The sequence below is a fragment of the Drosophila simulans genome, chromosome X (genome assembly GCF_016746395.2).
Source record: "Drosophila simulans strain w501 chromosome X, Prin_Dsim_3.1, whole genome shotgun sequence".
In the NCBI taxonomy this organism is placed as follows: Eukaryota; Metazoa; Arthropoda; class Insecta; order Diptera; family Drosophilidae; genus Drosophila; species Drosophila simulans.
Window position 1 is genome coordinate 14,228,081 of NC_052525.2, and position 20,788 is coordinate 14,248,868.

Genomic DNA, 20,788 nt, shown 5'->3' on the forward strand with positions numbered 1-20,788 from the left:
TGTGTGTTTCTTATCACTAGGCGTAAATTAAACAGTAGCGAGAGGTAGAATTAATCATAGTAGAACGGTAAGTTTAGTTAGGGTAGGAATCAAAACGATAACGATAGAAAGTGAAGAGAAGAGGCGCATCAAGTGGAAATCAAAATTGTAATAATCGAAATAATCGAAACGAAACTGAAGGATAGCTGGCTGCATTTAAGTAGCAATAATATATATACATAAATATATATAACGAGTGAGTATGGAGTAGTATTTTAGTATAAAATACAGTCTTATCACTAGCGGAACTGAACCACCTATAAAATATATCGTCCTCAGGGACGAAACTACTTTCCAAATTATCGCCTGCGAATTTATCGATTTAACCGATTACTTTTGTTAGTTTTTGTAATATTCTACAAAGTTTCAATTCATTTAATCAACGTAATTTTAAATAATATATAAATTAGTAATATGTAAAATGTAAGTGTGTCCTTTGTGTTTCCGATGACAACAATTTAGATCAATTTACAAGTCCGAGGCGCAGATTTATACATAAATATATATATATTATATATATATATATTCTACAATCAAACTACACACAACATCGACGCAAACGAGCCGTTATACTACAATTGTTAGTTGAGACAGCATTACGAATTACAATTGCTGATCTTGCTAAGCTAAAAACAAAATCTTATTTAATATATAGGAATAGATACATGTTTGTACAATGCGACTACGAAACGAAAAGAGCCCACCAAATACGGAAAACGATAACCGATCAAGAAACTTAAAAAAGGGGCCAGGGGAATAAGCGCAACTGAGGCATAATGGTTACTGGTTATCGGGTTTTCAACTGGTGGATATAGAAATACTTAGACATGGGTGAGGCAAACTTACCGCATCCTGAAAGAAAACGAAAGGAAACAAATCAAAGCAAGAAATGAAAAGGATTCTCGCCGTCTTGATGCTACCCGAGATCTATCTAACGAATCATTGTGCATCCCTGGGCTACGGATACGAGATACTAGTACGGAAAATTAAAAGCACACCAAGCCACACCACCCGTTAACGGGGATTCGGTATCCGGGATCCGGAAACTTAATCCCTCAAAAACCACCCGGACATGCAGAGAACTCTGGAGCTACGACAAAAGAAATAGAACAGAACCGAGCTACAGGAACACGCAACTTTCAACTTTCAACTTCCAACTTTCCAACTCCTCCCACCTTGAAACTCCCGACTTGGCTTCTCAGATTGGGGTGCTTAACTTTAGATAAACAACACCACTTACCTTTCGCGATCCCTTCTCCGACACCTGAACGTTTCCAGAGTTCGCCTCGCAGGTGCTACCACGTGCCACGCCTCCTCCTCCTCCTCCACCTCCGCCGACTGCAACTCCGCCACCCAAGGCGCTGGCCGCCGAGGGGAACGATCCGGTGGCTATGTTGGAGAACGGCACCGGTTCCGAGAACTTGATCGTGTGCAGCAGCTGCATGACCACATTGGACACGTTTCTGAACGACAACTTCCGTCGACTGCCGATCGCCGAGCGAACGCCCAGCGTGTTGAGCATCAGTGGCTGCAGAAGATACGGAAAGATTAGGCGAATTCACGGAAAGATCAGAACAAATAGGTAACAAAAGCAGATGTTGTATTACTATAAACAATAACGTCGCTCACCTTGCGTCGATGTGGCGGCGGAACGATAAAGAACGTGTCCACACCATGGTCGCGCAGATACGAGGAGCGTTCGTCGCCGTGGCCAGCCTCCACCTCGTATTCGCCGGACAAGGAGTCCAGGGTGGCGCGGGTCACGTGCACCCGACCCGGTTCCCCGCCGGACTCCATGTGGTTGGCCAGGGTCACATCGTTCGACCACACGTCGAACTGCCACTTGCGGAGGCCCAAGACCCCGCAGAGCACCCGGCCCGTGTGGATGCCCACGCGCATGTTCAGGATGACGTCGGTGGCCTCCACCACGGTGCTAAAAACGAGGAGGAAGCGCTCATGAGATTACAATTAAAGTGCAACGCAGCAGTAATGTGAAAGTGCATTAATTAATTATAGCATGTCCAACAGGCTTAAAACAAATGACATAACGCACTATTAGGCTTGGAAAATACAATCCAATCTCGCAATCCAATCAACTTGATTATCAAATTGAGCAGACTTTGTTTTGTCGTGAATTAAGCGTGTGACAAATATGTACATCAAATGGGTTTTAAAACTATTGACGTAAGTGATTTCTTATCAGTGACGACATTATTTCGGTTTATTTATCAATTATGGTATAACATGACTCAGTTTTAAAATCCCCGTCGATTAAAAGACACAGATGATACTCACGCAATGGCATCGATCATATCGAGTCCCATTTCCACGGCGCATTTGGCGTGATCCTTGCGAGGTTCTGGCAATCCGGAGACACAATAGTAGCAGTCGCCCAGTATCTTGATACGCAAACAGTGGTTGTCCTGGGGGCAAAGTTCAGGGGGAAAGTTGCAATTAAGTCTGACAATGCTATTGTGTAATAATCCTGCCGCAGATCCACATAAGGATCGTCCCAACTTACGTGTGCCAGCTGATCGAAGCGGCCAAAGAGCTCGTTGAGCAGGCGGACCAGCTCCTGGGCACTGCACTGCGAGGAGAGCACCGTGAATCCGACGATGTCCGCGAAGAGAATGCTCACATTCTCGTGCTTTTGGATGTAGATGCGATGGAATTGCCCAGCCACCGGCGACAGGATGTCGTTCTTCATCTGCATGGCCACGTGCTGCGGCAGCACCGATAGCAACAGGCGCTCCAGTTTCTCGTTCTCATCCTGGATCTCCAGACGGGATGCGATGCAGTTGCGAGTATCAAGAAAGGTGCGACGCTGCGCGCGCTCCATCATGATGTTCACCACCAGACCGGCCACATTCACACCAATAAAGATGACAATGTTCGCAATCAGTTGGTTATACTCCAGGTAGCGCAGCGCATCCGTGAATATCTTATAGACCGTCAGGCTGATGTGCACCGAGGGCAGGGCGATGCCAAAGGCCACCGCCTCCCAGATCTGCAGCGGCATCATGGCGTAGGCGAGGAAGACCACGAACACGATCTGCCAGACGCCCTCGGCCATCACCTCCTTGGTGTCCACCGGGAACACGCTGCCCAGCGTGGGCATCGACACCACACAGATGCTGGCCGTGAATAGCAGGATTCCGTAGCACAATGTGGGCAGGTGGTGGTCCTTGATCACAGAGCACTGCAGCAGCACCAGCACTACGGCGAACAGTCCGCAAACGATCGCATTGAAGATGTTCTTTTGAGGATGAAAAGAAATATGATGAAATGATGAGTGATATCGTCTATGAAACCCAGCTTTCAAATATATCTAAGATAGTACAAGTGGCATTTCACACAACCCATTTCCTTTATGGCTAGTTTGAGATACTTTAATCAGATACATTAGCTATGCTAAGCCTGGGATATTGGAATCGATTGCATATTCGCTGCATACTTATAGACACTATTGGCCCAAATTGCATAGCTACTTACGTGAAAGGTGGCCGCGTTGTTGAAGGTCAGCGAAAGGGCCGCCATCACGCCGCAGAGGACGAAAACCAAGGCCACCACGCCCAGCACCGAGAAGCGCTGCAGCTTGAGCGTGTACCGCTGGTAGAGGCATTCCAGCTCATCGTTCTCGAAGCGCAGCGTGTTCAGCGGGCGGCCGCGCGTCGCCTTCACGGCATGGTCCATGCGGCGCCGCCGCAGCTGCCGCTGCCGAGCGGCTCCTTCCGACGCCTGCCAAAGGGATTGGGGCCGCCAAGATCAGGGGCTGCAAGAGGAGGAGCAGATTTAATAAGCAACTATGTATTAAGTAATATCCTCATATTAAAGGTTCATCACTGTACAGCTCAAACAGGAAAAACCAAACGGTTAATTACATATATTACATATAGTACAAATACACTAAAAAAAAATACCTTTCGCTATGAACATTGCAAATTGCACTTTCTAAATGATATATATTCTACTTTAATTTAGTTTAAATGCTTATATCTTATGTTCCATTGAATATCTGTGTAAATATAACATTATTTATAGAGTAACAAATTGAAATATAGTTATTATATTTTCCAGAAGGCCACCACTCATAATTTGGCGCAGTGTAAACGGGAGCAGGTCACCTTGAAATCCGCCCCAAGCGTTGCATGTCAGTGGGCCGGCTTTGGGCAAAGTGGAAAATGGAAAATGGGAAATAGGAAATGGGTGCTCGTGCACACAACCAATGGAGGGGAAAATGTCCAACAGTATCTACGTCCACGAGAGGCAAGAGACCCAATGCCAATGGCTCCTCGGCCAAATCGTTTAAAATAACATTTCCCAAGTTCGCTGAAAATATCCGCTAAAAATAAGCAAGCCGAAGCTGGCGGTGAAAATCAATCAATGTTCAGCACAAGTTTCCCACAAGTTGCCCACGCACTTGAAAATATTATGAGATGACGATGGCCAGCAGGCGATGGCGAACAAGTACTGCTGACAACGGTCTTTCAGTGCCAGATTAATTGCGATTTGTATGCGGCAATCCGTTAAATTCATTAAAATATTATGCACAAATTCATTTTGCAAATAAAAATCCGTAATTAGCCTTTAGGCTTTAACGAGTGCAGCGTGGAATATTTGGCCGCTGGCCGCCATTGGATCGATGTCTATATTCGGCTATGCCCGAGACGTTAAATCAATTAGGCATGAAAACATTTATAAACATCCATCGGTGGAGCAGCACCAAGCACCAGCACCAGTAGCCCAGAAAATCGTCTCTTCGCGAGAATGAGAGGTGTGTGTGTAGAGCTCACAGATTCTGTAAGTTCATCCCTTTTGTTGGCCACACATGGCGAAGGTGTCGCCAGGGTGTCCAACAAACACAAGGTGATTCATTAGCCACCCAAACCACACCAGCTAGCAAATGGAGCCTTTTCTCACCTTGACAACGTTGGCAGACATTCGAATGTCCTTCTAATGGGATGAGTTCTAAGCATATCTTTAAGATACTATCGATGCATTTGGTAAGTTCAGTTTAAGCCATCCATTTATCCTTTTACGAAATTGGCACGCACTTAATGCCAACGAACTGTGCAAATTATGCCGAACTCCTCCTGACCAGTTGAGTAATCATCATCCAGCGCCAGATCTTGTAGAGCCTCGTGTTTGAACAGTTGGCTTCGTGGAAGCCTCAACAATTAGACGTCAACATGGATGTATCTTTTGTTTCTGCGGTGGCAGTTTGTCAATCAGCCAGTCAGTCAGTCAGTCATTTAGGCATTCAGTCAGTTGGCTTGGCTTATTCGTTGATTCGCCGCTGTCAATTTGTTTGCTCGCGCCGCTTGTTTGTTTGCTTATGTGGGTTGTTTGAATCATTTTTGATGTGCGCATTTCGAATTTGCATTTTCGCAGCGACATTAATATAATGAGACGTGAATATTTTCAATTTCTTGGCGTTCACATTACTCGTCCCCAACTTAATGTCTTCAAAACCACCAGGTTGTATGAATTTTTTTTATTCATTCTCTGTGTGGGCTTGTCCAAAATTCTATTTGCGGCACGCCAAGTGTTCAAGCGAATTTTTCTGAGTTATGCAAGTGTAAATTCGAGTGCTTCGCACTGCAAGTTCATCCACAAAACTACTAAGCAGTGAGAAAACAGTAAAAAATAAAAAAAACACAGAATAACAAAAATTAAAAGCCAAAAACACAACGCAACGGAAAAATTGCTGTCATTATAAATTCACGTCAAGTGAGCATTTCGTGCGTATTTTGGAAATTGTATTTATGTGTCCTACATAAATTTCGACGAGCTGCTCTTGCTATTAGTTGAGTTGCTATATTCTACGGACTGGGTTAAAAATTAATTAAATCAAATTCTATTTCTATATGTTATGATTGGGAAATGTATCGACCTGACACGCGCTGGTTTTTACTTGGCATCCCATCCATTTATCCAATAATATGTACGAGTACTAACCCCTCGTGAAGCGAAAACATGACAATTTCTTGTGTTTTCCATTGAGGTTTCTTGCCAAGAGTACACTGTTCGAAAAAATTGACAGTGCATTAAAATGGCTTGCGTATTCCATCGGCGAATATAATAATGCATCGCAAGTGATTTTTCGATTGATTTTCTAGCCGCAGCAATTGACAGCAATTAGGTTTGCAACACTTTCATGGGCTCCGCCATTAATCGTCTTCATCATCGCCATTCCCCTCATCTAATCAATCAAAATTCAATTTTCAATTTTCGCTTTCGTCGTCTGACGCCCGCCAACGAATTAGGGCACAAACCGATAGATCGATAGATAGATAGAAAGATAGATATGTATATAGATAGATAGATAGCTTGAAAAGCCGATGCAAAAGCAGCAGCATCAGCCAAATGACGCAAACAGAAACATTTAGCAAAAAAAAAAAAAAAAGGAAATCGTACAAATGTATGGACTTGGCCATATCAAACCGTTTTTATGGCCCACTAAACTGATTGGATTTTGGATTCATTTATAGTTCCCAAAAGAAAACAAAAACTCCAGGAACTGCACTAAATTAAGGGTATTAATGGTATTCCTGAAATATTTAAAGGGTTATTTCTATGCTAAAAATACCTAAGGTTAAATCTTAAAAACTATAATACTGTTCAGCTGCTTAGGTTGAAGGATTCTTTGTCTATGAAGTATTGCAAAATATTTGTTGTACATTTTAAACGATTACATTTCGGAAGTGTACCGATTATTACAGATGCCCATCTATCATCTTTGTACAACCAACCTGACAAAGCTCACTCATCCGCCATGTGGCACATAAATACATTTTTCCACATGCCGTGTGTTGCCAAACGGAAACGGAAAATTGTATTAGAACCAAAGTTTTCTACTAAAATGTTTTTGATAGACAACAAAGTTGTGTCCCTTTGACTAACCATTCATTTGGTGTAGCGAAGTCGGTCCAAAAACTAATTATATTTGTCTATGTTGTTCAGCAAGCCCAATTTGCCCCATTTTTTTTTTTTTTTTTTGCCTGACAAGTGGAAGAGACAAAATCAATTAGTGGATCCGGTGCACATTTTTGCCATCCACTTTACCAAATAATTTATAACAGTGGCCAACAAAAGGAAAAGTCATCTCTGAGGTATAATATACGTATATAAATGAAAGGGAAATTGTAAAAGCATATATCCTTTTCCAAAGAATCTCGATTTCAAATATTTTGTGGTCCAGTGTTATCTGCATCGAAAATATATTCTTCGCCGCTGCCCAACACATATTTCGTTTATTTCTTCTTATTGGCCATCTAAGTAGGCCATCATGTTTGGGGTACTGCAACAAAATCAGTTTAGCTGACCCTCCAAAATTGTCGTAAATTGAATAGAGACCCCGGGACATGAAGGATAGACTGTTTTTTTTTTTTTTGTTTTTGGGTGGGAGGAGAGCTTGGCGCCACACGAAATTTGATGTCTCGCCAAGGAACTCGTATATGTGAGGCTCCAAAAACCAAATCCCGCCACCACCAAAGGCCATAAAACGCGGTGGCCATTTGTCGGGCTTTAGTATTTTTATTATCAAGTACGCGAAATTCGATTTCCATCATGGGGAATTCGATATATGTACTTGTATATGGCGATTTGATGCATTTTTTAGTTAATTAGTTTAGCTTAGCACATATGGGGCACGTTTTAGTGGCTTTGTGCTATCCGTGGATAAAAGTGAGCTAGAGCACACACCTCAAAACGATAAGAATTGAAAAAGCATTACACTTTGCACTCAGATAATGGGCAAGGCAAATAGATGCATATAAGGCACCACATGTTTAACCTCAACACCGAGGAGTTCGGCAAAGCAACCTGGTATGAGTACTGTGCACTCATCTTCGGTCTTTATTGCTGCAGCCGAACTACCATCTTGATTTTGATTCAACAAAAGTGTACAGTGAAGCTCCCATAAGAGAAACGTATTTTAGTGGAAATAATACAACTATCTATATAAGAATACATTACAACAATCTATATAATAATACATCCAAATGGTATTGTTAATCTTTATCAAAAACTTAGTTTGAGATGACTTGAATGTGGTTTTTCTTTGCCATGATATGCTGTACCTGAAGGTTGAAGAAGTTTATAAGGTAGAGGGGTGTAGTAATGTTATCTAGGTAGATTCTCTGTTGACTCGACGCCTCTATTTACACGTTCCCTGGATATTTCAATGCAATGCACTGCCAGCTGATTCAATACCTCATTTATTCCATATTCCTCACGCGGCTTTTGCAGTCGGCAAAGATAAGTGGACAAGCATTTGAGCTATAGAAAATACAAAGTTTGCAAGTTTGATTTATCAGGACGGTAATTAGTTGAAAATATGTATTAATTAGACATGAAATATGGATTAATTATTAACAGCGCACTGCAACTTTATCCACTATTCTTGAATGTTGGTATTTGAGGGATTTTTTGTTTTTTTCTTTATTTGCAAATTCCTTGATTTGCCGTGCTTTTTACTGCATTTTTGCGCCTAATTAAACGCAAAAAAACACAAGGCGCTAGATATCAAGAAACGCATTGAGCATATGTAAAAACCTCTAACCTAGGAATCCAATCGCTTTCCGATTTTGCGAACGTGGCTTCGCATCCGCAATGAATGAATGAATGACGGCAGGATGGAATGGAACGGAATGGATGAGGTGGTGGCGGTCGACTACGTGGAGGTGGAGGTTCAAGTGGTGGCACAAAGCTCGGCAAGGGCACGATGCAAATTACCCTGAAAGGCCATCGCACACAATAAAATCAATAAAAAGCGTTTATTTTTAACCGCTAGATGATTGAACGCCCCACGATCTGGAGCTCCAAGCGGGCTAATCGTGCGTAAATGCATCCCTTTGCCGCCTTCCAAATCCGAAACCGTGCTCAAATGGGGATTAATGGGTAAAAACATATATGGAAAGAATCGAGGAATTGCTGCAACGTTCAGATAAGAGTACATGCCGATCAAATATATAGCTACAAGTTTGAAATCATTGCTCATAACTGAATAATAAATTAATATTATAATGGCTGATAACTTGTATGTTTGATAAAATAATGGTAATGATAATATAATAGTGTTAAAGTAAAGTATATTAAAGTATTAGTGAAGTACTAAAGTGAAGTATAATATGCATTAATATCTCGACAAAAATCAATTAAATGATGCATTGAACAATTTTTTAAGCAAAACAGAAAAATTCTTGAAATATTCGAACCAATCCCATTTATTCATAGATCTTTTTATGATCATATAGCGAACATCTGCTCGTTTCTGCACCATTGCATCTCTGTTGAAGTCAGCATGCACAATTGACCGTCTTAAATTGCAACCGGAAGTTGCATGATCCAACTGATCATTGCAACCATAGAGAGGCACATCAGTGGAAAGCATTTTAATGCAGCAATTGATATGATATGGAATGATAATAGCCCCTGGAGTTTCTGGACCCGCTCAACTAATGGCTAAACGATTATCGAAACGACACAATTGTTCAAACGACTATAATTTTTGTAATCCCGCCAAGATGCAGGTGTAGTGTGACGCAATGTTTGCGATCAAAACGCAAAACTTATTATTTGTAAACTATGCTATTAGCTGCATATTATTGGGTGTTATTGGGTATTTCGTAAGATCAAAACCTTGGCCAATTAGACCCCGAATACGCCTGTTTACAACTAGCTTATGCACAGCACGCAAAGAAATAAGGGGAAAAAAGCTGAAACCGAATCCGAAATCCACAATTACCCGATCCCCAGACATCCAAGATACTTGAAGTGACGTTGGGTCAACGGGCTGGCATTATGAATATTAAATATTTGCTATTTTAAGTGAAAACAAACCGAATGACAACATGAAAAATGGGCTTAAAATTCAATGGAATTTTTCTATCGTAATTAGATAAATTTCAATGGAATTTTTCTATCGCAATTCGAGATTGGTTGGATAGGAAAATGAAGTCGATAGATCAATGTTCAATAGAGAAATTTCGTCAAAGTAAACTTAACTTCTTCATGAAGGCTTAGTTCCTCCACTTGACGTTTTTGCTAATTAGAAACATGACAGCACAATCATTTTAAAATCCGTTTGTTTATTTCCTTCGTGACCTAGTCAAAGCACTTAAATTATTGTTAGAAACACAGGCATTGTAAGAAAAACTTGAGATGAGCAGAAAATTCTCTTAGAAACTAATAGATATAAGTTCATATTTGATCTGCACAAGAATCTCTACTATTAATGGATCCCGTGATCTAAATACAAATAGAACACACGAGCAGTAATGTTTAGATTAACTTGACTGCTAATGTCGATTATGAGTGATAAGTGTAAACAAAAATTCCATCGCTCTAGCTCTTCATATTTTTTTTTTTGATTTCCATCTGTTCAACGAAAGAGTCGTTAATTTGGTTCAACAATTTGCTAAGTTTGTGAGGCCGGAAAAAGTTTTCACAAAGGAAACAGAATTTAAAATGTATTTTATGTGAATGATTTACAATCCATTGCTTGTCAAATGGTTATTATATATTTCTGCGATCTCATTTTGGCATTTTCACAAGCTTATCATTGATAATGGAATGTTATGAAAGAGTTTTCAGTATTATCGACATCTGGCAAATCATTTTCAAGAGCATCTACCCTCCATCAGCGATTTCTTTATGTCTCTGGTCATTTTGTTGGAACATCTCACTTAAAGTGTTGACTTTTAAATGGCAGCCAGCAAAAGCTAAACGAAACAGCGAAATGAAAGGAAAATATACGAAATGCCGGCAGCGAAAGAAATAATATTTTCCGATTGTCATTGACTTTGTCCTTAGAATACTTAAGACAAAAAATAAAAGAGGCCGCGACAAATGAAAACTCAACGTCAGAACCATGAAATTAAAACAAAAAAAAACATAAATATAAAGCCAACGTTTGCGTTTTTTATCCTGCAAAAGACAGGCGGAAGGACGCGATGAAAAAGATGATTCGCCAGCGCTTGACATTTTGACTGCTTCCTTCTGGTCTTTAAAATGGAAACGGAAAACCGGATACTGGACATCATGAACATCGTCGTCATCATCCGCATCCATGGAGCGGAGCTGGCCAATCGGTGGGGATAAGCAGTATCATTCTAATGCGAAACCATCAAAGGGAACCAGGTGATACAAAAGGCACGGGCGGCAAACTTCTGGGTTGTTGAACCAAATGTGCCAAATGAATTGCAGGTGTCTTGAGTGCAGCGACCCACGCACACAGGAAACAGCTGCCGGTGCAGCAGCAAAGTGTCCTTTCCTACCGGCCAGCAACAAACACACAGCCACCCAGCCAACAGGACACACATGCGCCTCCTTGTCGTCACCTGGGAAAACCCAGGAAAGCCAGAAAAGTATACACACACTTAAGCCATTATGCGCTCGCGGTGCTGATGACCCTTTGGCGGCCTGCCAACAACAGCATGTACCACTGTAGTAGTAGTGACAACACACCGCTTGAAGGACCCTGTGCTGGAGGACCTGCCCAAGTCCTCCCAGGATGTGGGTATGAGTCCAATGTCCTCTTTAGACCAATGTTGTTTACGACACTTATTGTGACTGCAGACCACACGAATTAAAGGACTTGGATAATAACACATAGGGTATTGGAAGTCATCGATAGTTGAACAGCGCTATCGATTCTATCGAAAGTTGCTTATAGACTACGATAAATAAGTGATACTATTATAAAAGCTTATGTCAACTTCATGTATATGACAAAATCAACTTGTTTCGAGTTCAAAGGACTTTTATAATAGAAAATTAGCTATAAAATTCATAGATAGTCGATTATATCAATACTTATGAGATATTAACTAACTATACTAAGATTAACATAAATTCAGAATACGAAAAGTAGTAAGATAAGTGCATTCTGTACCCAAAATATATATTAATTAAACGAAACAGCTATCAAAAGAATATATGAAATTCATAAATCAGAAATCCGTTGCAGCATTTGGCACGCAATTTCCACTTGACCTTGACGTGCCATCCAGAGCTTTGCTTCCTTTTCGTAGGCAGTTGACTTCCCCATCTACGCAAAACTCTTTATCTGTCTACATATTGCCCATGACATCACTACCCAAATCGCGAATCGATAAAAGGTCTTCTGCTCTTTCGCAGACCGTAAACAAAACAGCTAGGGGTAGATACAAGACATCAATGATAAGTGGAGATAATACTAAGTCAAGCACTAGATGCCCCCGAAATAGTCATACTTTGCATATAATAAAGGTAAGTTCCGTTTAACTTGAAAAATGGTATTATTTCGTTTAAATTTTGTAAGCATAAATGGGTCAATGCCGATTTAACAGTGATATGGTACACAACTTCCTTTACAGGGTATGATATACATGTACATATGCTGATATGCAGGAAGGCAATGAAGATTTTTAAAGTTCAATACAATTTTTATTTTGATCACAGCTGTATATTCACGGACACACTTCAGTATAGCGTTCCCATATTAGCTTATCTATCTTTCCGTCTTATCAACTCGCCACTTGCGACCGTAGCGAAAGTTTCCTGACCCTCCGCAAAGAAAGACGTAAGATCGTTCAAAAGTGTTTCGACCGTAAAGATACCATGCTCTGAGTTACATTTCAAGGAATATATATATATGGAAATTTTATATATTCAATAAATATCACAAGATATTATATTTTACCAAAAATATCTGAAGTATTTGAATAATTATAGCTCAAATACAATATACCTTTGCTCTTGAAACTAGGTATTAACTTATTGTATACCCAGTAAACTGAATGTGCAATCGCTCTGGCCACTTGAAATTTGTTTTCATTTTATCAGTCCAACTCGAGAGCTGATTAACCCATGTCCGCACTCTTTTCTCCCTTTTTCGTCCACGGTCGATTTGAAGTCGATTCCACTGCACTGATATTTGTTTGTCTGTTTGCAGAGTCATTTGGAAATCTATTTATATTTGCCCCTCCAGCTGTGGAAAATTTAGTTTTTCACAAAGTTCCGATAGGCAGGGGTCAAGTGAGGCTTTTGCAGGACGGCCTCCTTTAAATGTGACCCCTTCTTCTTCCTCCTGAATTCCCAGGAAAGGGCATTATAATTTCAGCCGCAGTTCCTGTTTTCCGCTTTCCGAAGGAAGGGGTCAAAATGCCAGGAGTTCACTGACACATATTGCAATCGATCGGGAACTGCACTTTGATATATACTAAAGAACATGAATGAACCGAATTTTATAGCACTAAGCTTTACCAGTATATAATAATATAATAGCCGAATTTTCTAGGGTTCAAAGTGTTAAAGTTTTAGCCAAACTAAATCACATTTGCTATGGTTTTTTTTTCGCAATATCACTTGCACTTTTAGCCAATACACTCAACTGGGTTCAGAAATTGATCTACTCATTATGAACCGAATGGGAAACGGTCGAGTATATTTTGCTTTCATCTTGTTCTTTTCTGTTTTGTTTTGTATAATATTATAATTTGTTGTGCCACAAGCATATGTGAAACATCTGATATTTTGCTTTGTCACGCGAATATTGAGCAAGCCAAAAACAATGAGCTATGAAAATACGCGGCACTTACGAGCTTACCGAAAATAGCTAAAAATAGTACTTCCCCTGGCAGACCCTTTGGTTCTTTGGAGAACTATTATATCTTGCCCGTTTGGAACACTGGCGATTTATTTTGATTTTTTTTTTCTTGGAACGTGCTTGACGAAATCGGGTATCGGAATCTAATTGGCATTTTTTAATTAACCACTTTGTATGTGTGTCAAAATGGAAGTGTTATTGTCTGTAGATGAGGTTTTCAAATTTTATGTTTTTTTATTTTTATTTTTTTTGTACCATTTTATAACTGCAATAAATTGTCAAGTGCTTAGCGTTCTTAATTGTTTGCCATAAGCGGATTGGAAAATGTCGTAAAACGTCGTCGGAAACTGGGCAGTAAATTATCATATATGTATGTATGTCTGAGCTGATTATTGCATAATTTCCTGAAAGTGGAAAGTGCTTTTCATTTCATTTGCACTGTATGTTATCTATTCTGAACTTTTTGATGAGGTATTTTGCGAGTTCTAATCGCTTGGACGATAGCCAAACCTCTTGGCTCAACTAGCTGCCAATGTTATGTTAATTAATTTCGCTGAGCAAATTAAGGCAATCCAATAAACTTGACCCGAAGTGTCGAACAAACAGACCTGAGAATCCGCTGACATGTTCGAGTGCTGCTGCTGGAATCGAAAACAAAACACAAGCTGCAAAACAATGACCAACGGCCAATGGAGCATCTAAAGACCCTCGAAGTGGCAGGCGCCAACTTCATAAAGCGAATTGCGTGATAATTGTTTGGTCAGCAAGCAGCCTGAATTGGCCAACAAGTTTGTATTGAAATGCGGTTTGCGGATGGAAACGGTTTCACTTCATTCTGAGGTAGCTAATTGTGGCCATTAGCAACACTGGCTGTCAAATAGGATTGAAGCTTTTTGCAAAATAAAATACTTCGAAAAGATGAAGCTATTTCTTCCTTAGCTGTTGCATTAAAAGATATGATTTTCTTAGATTACAACGCTTCCCAGTTTTGTGGGCTAGTGTAATTCGAGTGCGTCCAATAGGCGTATACGTATTGGCCATTTAACCCCCTCAAACGCCCAGAGGCCTGTCAATCCACTCTCTCTCTCCCTCTCTCTCTCTCTCTCTCTCTCTTGCGTTGACTCGCTCATGCATGATTGATGGCATTGATTGATCGGCGTTCGATCGGTGTGTTGGCCACACTGGGGCGGGGACTTAAGACACAAGCAATCATCTGACCGACTACTGATCATTGTCATGTCGATCAAATCGGCAATTAGATAAACAATCGAAACAATGAATGAATTCAGCCCATCCATCCAATGATCAAGTTATGACTTTGTTATGAAATTGAATTGCAAAGTGCCTAGATTAAAATGTTCAATATGATTAGAAGGCGAGTGCATGGTGAATAAGTATTGCTCTAACTGAACATGATTATAAACTATTAAAAGCTAACATTTAGTGCTTTGAAATATATCCTATATCCTATATATCCTATCCTATCCTATCCAGCGAATGTCTTTGTACACTCTAAGATTTCTTAAGCCAGTATTTCCGTTCAATCTAGATTGCATTTTGAATGAAAAGTGTCACAGGGCATTGCCAATTTGATCTGTCTTCAGCTGTCACTGCGTCAAGTGTTTTTCAATTCGCCGCTCGTTTAGAGGCTCAAACGTTACAAATTTGCTGCGCGTGCGCAAGTGTCTTGTTTTCTCTCTGATCTTTGCAGTTCGAAATGAAAATCAAACTCAAAACTTAATCAATGCGCGCGCTTTTGGTGTAAGTGGCTTGGCTTTGGAGCCAGATTTCATATAGCAGGCAGGTTTTTCAATCTCACTTTTGATTTCGACTCCCAGCAGCTGCCGCTCAGATATTTTTGCACAGTTGCAGTTTGAAGTTGCAGTTGTCCGTCCGTTTTATTTATTTTTATTTTTTTTTGTCAGGGTTGCCAGCGTGAGTTCATTTTAATTGCCAGCACATTCCGCTGTCCGCACACAGATACTCACTACTCAACACTCACCACTCACTACTCGCTGCACACAACGCACTATTCATTCGGGCCAATAGACTTCGGATATAGCCACCGCTATCTAAGGAGCTTTGTAATGAGCGGGGATTGAATTGCTGGCCAGCACTTAAGCCTGATTGATTTACCCCCCAACACACAGGCGGCAGGAACTTCGCAAATCTGTTGCCATAATGGCCTGAAACGGCTGGTCAAAAGTTCATCAAACTTTGAATGGCAACAGGAAGCATGTACGAAAAGCCTGGCTTAAAGTATCATCACTTTAAGTTAATTAATTACATTTTGTGACGATTAAATGTGATCTAAAATTGCATACATTTTCCGTTCGATTAGCTGCACTTCATGGTGCATGGACTCTTGGCCGAAAGGGTATTCAAATTGTTTCCAGCTCCTCAAGAGTTGAGCCATTTAGGCTCAATTTATATCTGATGCCCATAATTGATTCGCAGTGCAGATCTCTCTCACAATTTCAGTTTGGTTAATTTTCAGATGGCGAGAATGGGGTTTTCTCTATGTTTTTTTGCTGGCTCCGTCACATTTGGCGGCGAACAAATTAATTTTTGCGCCTACATGCACTAATTGACTCGCATATGGGCGTCTGTCTGATCTGCGACGGCGTTTAGTAATCCCAAAGAAAAACGGGCGGGGGCAGCAAAAAACAAAAGCTGTTCGCACAGATGGGAAAGTTACAAATGGTTATACTCTTACAAGGGGTATATACATATGTATAGACTCGAAGAAAAGATTGCAATTAAGTTGTTTTTCCCACAAATATTCCATGCGAACTAGAATAGTTAATACGTTGAATAATCGATTCAAAATCCATTCTATTGGTTCACAAATTACACAACAGGATGAATAATTTCACATAATTCAAACTGTGTAGCTTGTTCATCTATGCTATGACTGCCAACCAGATTTATATATGAATACTTAATATTTATTATTATTTACCATAATTTTTTGTAACAGCCCAAATATTTACTTAAGCACAATCGAGGTCGAATTGATTATCACTTTGGAAAGCACTTTCTTCATGCTCGAGTGTGATGGAATATAGTGCATATACCTACTAGTCGGATACTTGATATCAATGGCTGCTCATCTTGCGCTGCCCACACAAAGCGAACAAAGACGCAGCTTGACCTACAAATGGCTAAATAGATAGAAAAAGCCGACACCCTTACACCTGGTTGAATGCCACATGGGGCAGGCAGCATGGGTAGTGGCATTAGAGAACATGAAACATGGAACCGAAGCAGATCAAGTGCACACGTGAGAACATTCACACATGGACACTGGCACGCAGCAAATGCAAAATGGTTAATTAGAAATCAATTGAAACGTATATGTGCTCGTAATTGGCCAACGCCTGCAAAACAGCCAACTTGCCAACTGCAATGGAGAGCTGCCGCCAACTGCGACCCAAATACGCCACCAATTGGATGTGGCATGCAAACTGCGACGAGAACCAGTTTGGACTGTGCCCCACCAAGTCAGCAACCTCCCCCCTCCCTCCCCCCAAATACTAACAATACTCTATCTGTTTATCTACAGTCCAACTTCACCAGCTAGAACTGCACAGAGTGCCTTTTCTCCAACTCAAATCGAATCTCAGATAAGATCTGTAGTTGCACTCACTTTATCCACTTGACTACTAGTGTGCTTCGTCACTACGTGGACCGTAGTGTTCAGTGATTAACTTGTAATTTATCACTTCTTTTTACTTCTGTCTTTAGAGACTCAAATTTCTAGAAATATCCGCAAAGTCAACTCGACAACTCAAGAAAATCAATCCTCGTTGACTTTTAAAGCCACAAAAGCTGTTCGCTCGACGCGTTAAGTAATGGGCACTTGTGCATGATATGAATGAAGTGCATAAAGGTTGTCAAAGTCAAGTACTGTGTCGCCATAATAATATTACTTAACTTATTTTCAATTTATTATTTAACCATAAACAATAACGTAGCCTTGCCAATGAATTTTGAGCTGCACGTATACTTCGGCCCAAATTCGCAATAGTTACTTAGCTCAAAAGCAAGAGAGAACACTATAGTCGATTTCCTCGACTATTATATACCCGTTAAACTAACGCTGCATCTATGTTTATGAATCTGAATTCATAATCTCAACATTCTAGATGTCCTGAGATCTTGACATTTGTACGGACGGACAGACAGACGGACAGGGTCAGATCGACTCGGCTATGGATCCTGATCAAGAATATATATACTTTATATGGTCGGAAACACTTTCTTCTACCTGTTACATAATTGGCAACGAATCTAGTATACCCTTTTACTCTACGAGTAACGCGTATCAAAAATAATAACTTTCTACAATGTACAAATAAATAAATAAATAACCCAAAATAAACTTTACACCCCTTTCTTCCCTGCAAGCCTGGCAAATAGATCGAATTTGATGGAAGAATTGCAGTTTCTTCTCTACCTGCTGTGCTTGGCAAACTTGTTTGCCGGCGGAAATTGTAGGAAGTGGATTCTTTTGTAATTCTTCGGTCGGTTTCAATGGCACGACTACCCGCCCCCCATCAGCCAGCCGCCCACTTGCACTTTTCAGAGGCGATTTCCAAAGACGACGGCTGGTTGTCAAGCAATTTAGCGCACTTCACCGAAGGTTAGAGGCAACTGACTCTTTCGGCACCTCTTCGCCTTATCGCCGCAGGTCTTTTTATTTTTTTTACCCATTTCGTTTTATTTTCGTATTTCAGTTTATTTATTTATTTCTGCGGGTTGAGGTTGAGGTTGCACTCTCGGTGTCGCGTCAATGCACAATTTGCATGCATGTCACGTTCCCTGCAACGATGACGGCTTCGTCACCTGGCCCAACGCACAGTCCCCGTCAAGAGCAACAAGAATTTGTACATTTCAGGCAGGAATAGTTCGAAAAACGAACCACATTAACGTGGCTAAGCCGATGCGGTAATACCCTAGACGAAGTTCCACTGCCATTACTGACTAACTTCATGTTTCAATTGATAGTACTTCAATCATCATCAACTTTCAATTCAAAACTATATATGTTATGATCAACAAGCTGCAATTTTTAATAATTTCATTCAATATCGAATTCGCTGTTACTTCGCTTACTTTAAGTACTCTATTTTCAAAAGTCGTGAGCAAAATATTAAACCATTGAAGACAAAATTGAAATCGAAAATGTGGCGAGTCAATTAAAAATCTTTGGCCATGTTTTTGTCTGTGTGCTAAAGTTAATTGAATTCGCGAGCGGCGCCATGATTTACGATTTGTATGAGGAATGCCATAATGGAAAATCGAATTGGAAAATTTTCCAACAACATTTTCGAAGCACTTTGATTTGTGTTTTCCAATGTGATTAACTATTTGTATAGTTTATTCGCAAAATCCTACTAATAACCTAAATTTTTATAATTGACTAGAAGAATCTTTTCGAATAGTGATTGAACTTGTTCCTCTTAAAAATCCTGTTAAATATATTAATCATTAACTAGTTTCTTTTGAAACCCCTTTGTTTTCGTGCTCCGATTTTTTCAGTGAGGCTGTTCGTGTTATTCTGCAAAGTTGAACAACGCGGCTTTGTGTAAATTGGCAGTGCGTACGGAACAATGAGAAGTTTTGCATCTGCGAGATTCTGTGGTCACAGTCACAGTTCATTGAACCGTTAGAACACACTTTGCCCTGCCGCAAAGATGCTGAAGAAGATGAAGAAGTGGCTGCCGATGGATGATACAGCTGGAGCCCATGTGCCTCTGGATGTTGCACAGCGAAAATGGAGCACGTCGTTCCTTGAAAATGTATCTACGGAAAGTTGCAAGTAGCACCAAAACATGTTTCTCTTGATCGGCAACACTGCTGCACTTATTGAGAATATATTTATTAATTGAAATACTACAATGTATCTTTTATGTCTACATTAATATAGCTGTTGAGCAACGCTCAAGTAGCATTTGTCAATAATTTTAAGATGTGTCGTCATAACTTGCTGACTTAGGCAAACATTTTTCCGATAGTCGATGTTGAAATACCCTTGCAAACTTAATTAACAAAATATAATATTATAATCCTTAAAATATGTAATGTAGTTTATTATATTGCATTGCATATTATTGATATTAATATTAATTCTGATACGATGCGTTTAGATTTAAGAACCAAAAACTGCCACCAAAATAAATAAAAAACAATCTCGTTTTTTGTTTCAGTCGACTTGTTGTTGAAGCTAGCTTCCTTCTACGTTTATTGTTATTTCTAATATTTGTTTTGTTGGTTATTGAGCTTATTTTCTTTACGTGTACCCATGTCAATTCTGTAGGTGCCTTGTGGGTTCAGGCAAACACTTTGGAGCGTGTCAACAGTGGCACTACGGCGGAGTCAGAAAAACGAAGCTTCTTCATCGGATTCGGGGGATGTGGTTATGGGAATGATGATGTTCATAATCTCGCTGTGTGGAGAATTGTGAATGTTGTCCAACTACTATGTTGCATAAGAAACTTCAAATCGTAAAGATATTCTACAAAATATTAGAACATATACATATGTATATACACTCCATATTAGACGAATATTTCTTTATCACGATGACTATGTCACACAATATCTAATAGATATATAGATATTTTCATATTGCCATAAATAACGACAGATTTCTCATATCTTAAATGCAGTTTCTGGCCAATTTGAACTCTTTTCATATTTCTATTGTGTTTGCGGCGTCCAAAAAACAATAGTCAGTGGGTGTTGTTGGGCCATTTGGACCCCCAGCAAGCCACTCGACCCATATCCTTGAACTCGAAATGAAAACGAGCTAGCAGTGACCTTTTTGTGGATACGCAGCAAGTGAAATATTTATAAAAATAAGAACTTAATGCATGTGAAGAGGCTGCATTGTGCATCGTGTAACTATGGTTTTTAGCGACTTCGAAGGCCAAGTCGGCCAATGCACCGAGTGCTATTACCAATAAATGCGATGTGGCCAAGACGCAGGCACACATCAAAGCGAAATTCTCTGGAGAAACGTTTGTGGGGGGTTGGGGCATTCTTCCCCGGGGCGATCATCGCCATGCCGGCATGGAGACCATTTAAAAATAGCAAAATCAAACGAATCCCAATCCTGTGATTTTACGGAGGCTTGTCGCATGTGTCTCACTG

At 40.2% G+C, this 20,788-nt stretch overlaps 1 protein-coding gene across 15 annotated transcripts in view; it reads right to left on the bottom strand.

Annotated features, from left to right (window-relative positions):
• LOC6725959 (Ca(2+)/calmodulin-responsive adenylate cyclase) overlaps positions 1 to 20,788 on the bottom strand; it is a 33,032-nt gene that overhangs the window by 10,052 nt on the left and 2,192 nt on the right. For 9 of the 15 annotated variants that reach the window (XM_039298095.2, XM_039298094.2, XM_039298096.2 and 6 more), the window contains 6 exons: positions 3,532 to 3,811; positions 2,561 to 3,295; positions 2,335 to 2,462; positions 1,669 to 1,972; positions 1,280 to 1,567; positions 886 to 891 (listed from right to left, as the gene is read on the bottom strand). In XM_039298095.2, the coding sequence (XP_039154029.1) occupies positions 886 to 891; positions 1,280 to 1,567; positions 1,669 to 1,972; positions 2,335 to 2,462; positions 2,561 to 3,295; positions 3,532 to 3,732 (1,662 nt within the window). In that variant the 5' untranslated portion in view covers positions 3,733 to 3,811. The remainder of the gene's footprint in view (positions 1 to 885; positions 892 to 1,279; positions 1,568 to 1,668; positions 1,973 to 2,334; positions 2,463 to 2,560; positions 3,296 to 3,531; positions 3,812 to 20,788) is intronic. The other 6 variants (XM_039298097.2, XM_039298105.2, XM_039298102.2 and 3 more) reach the window with 1 other exon arrangement.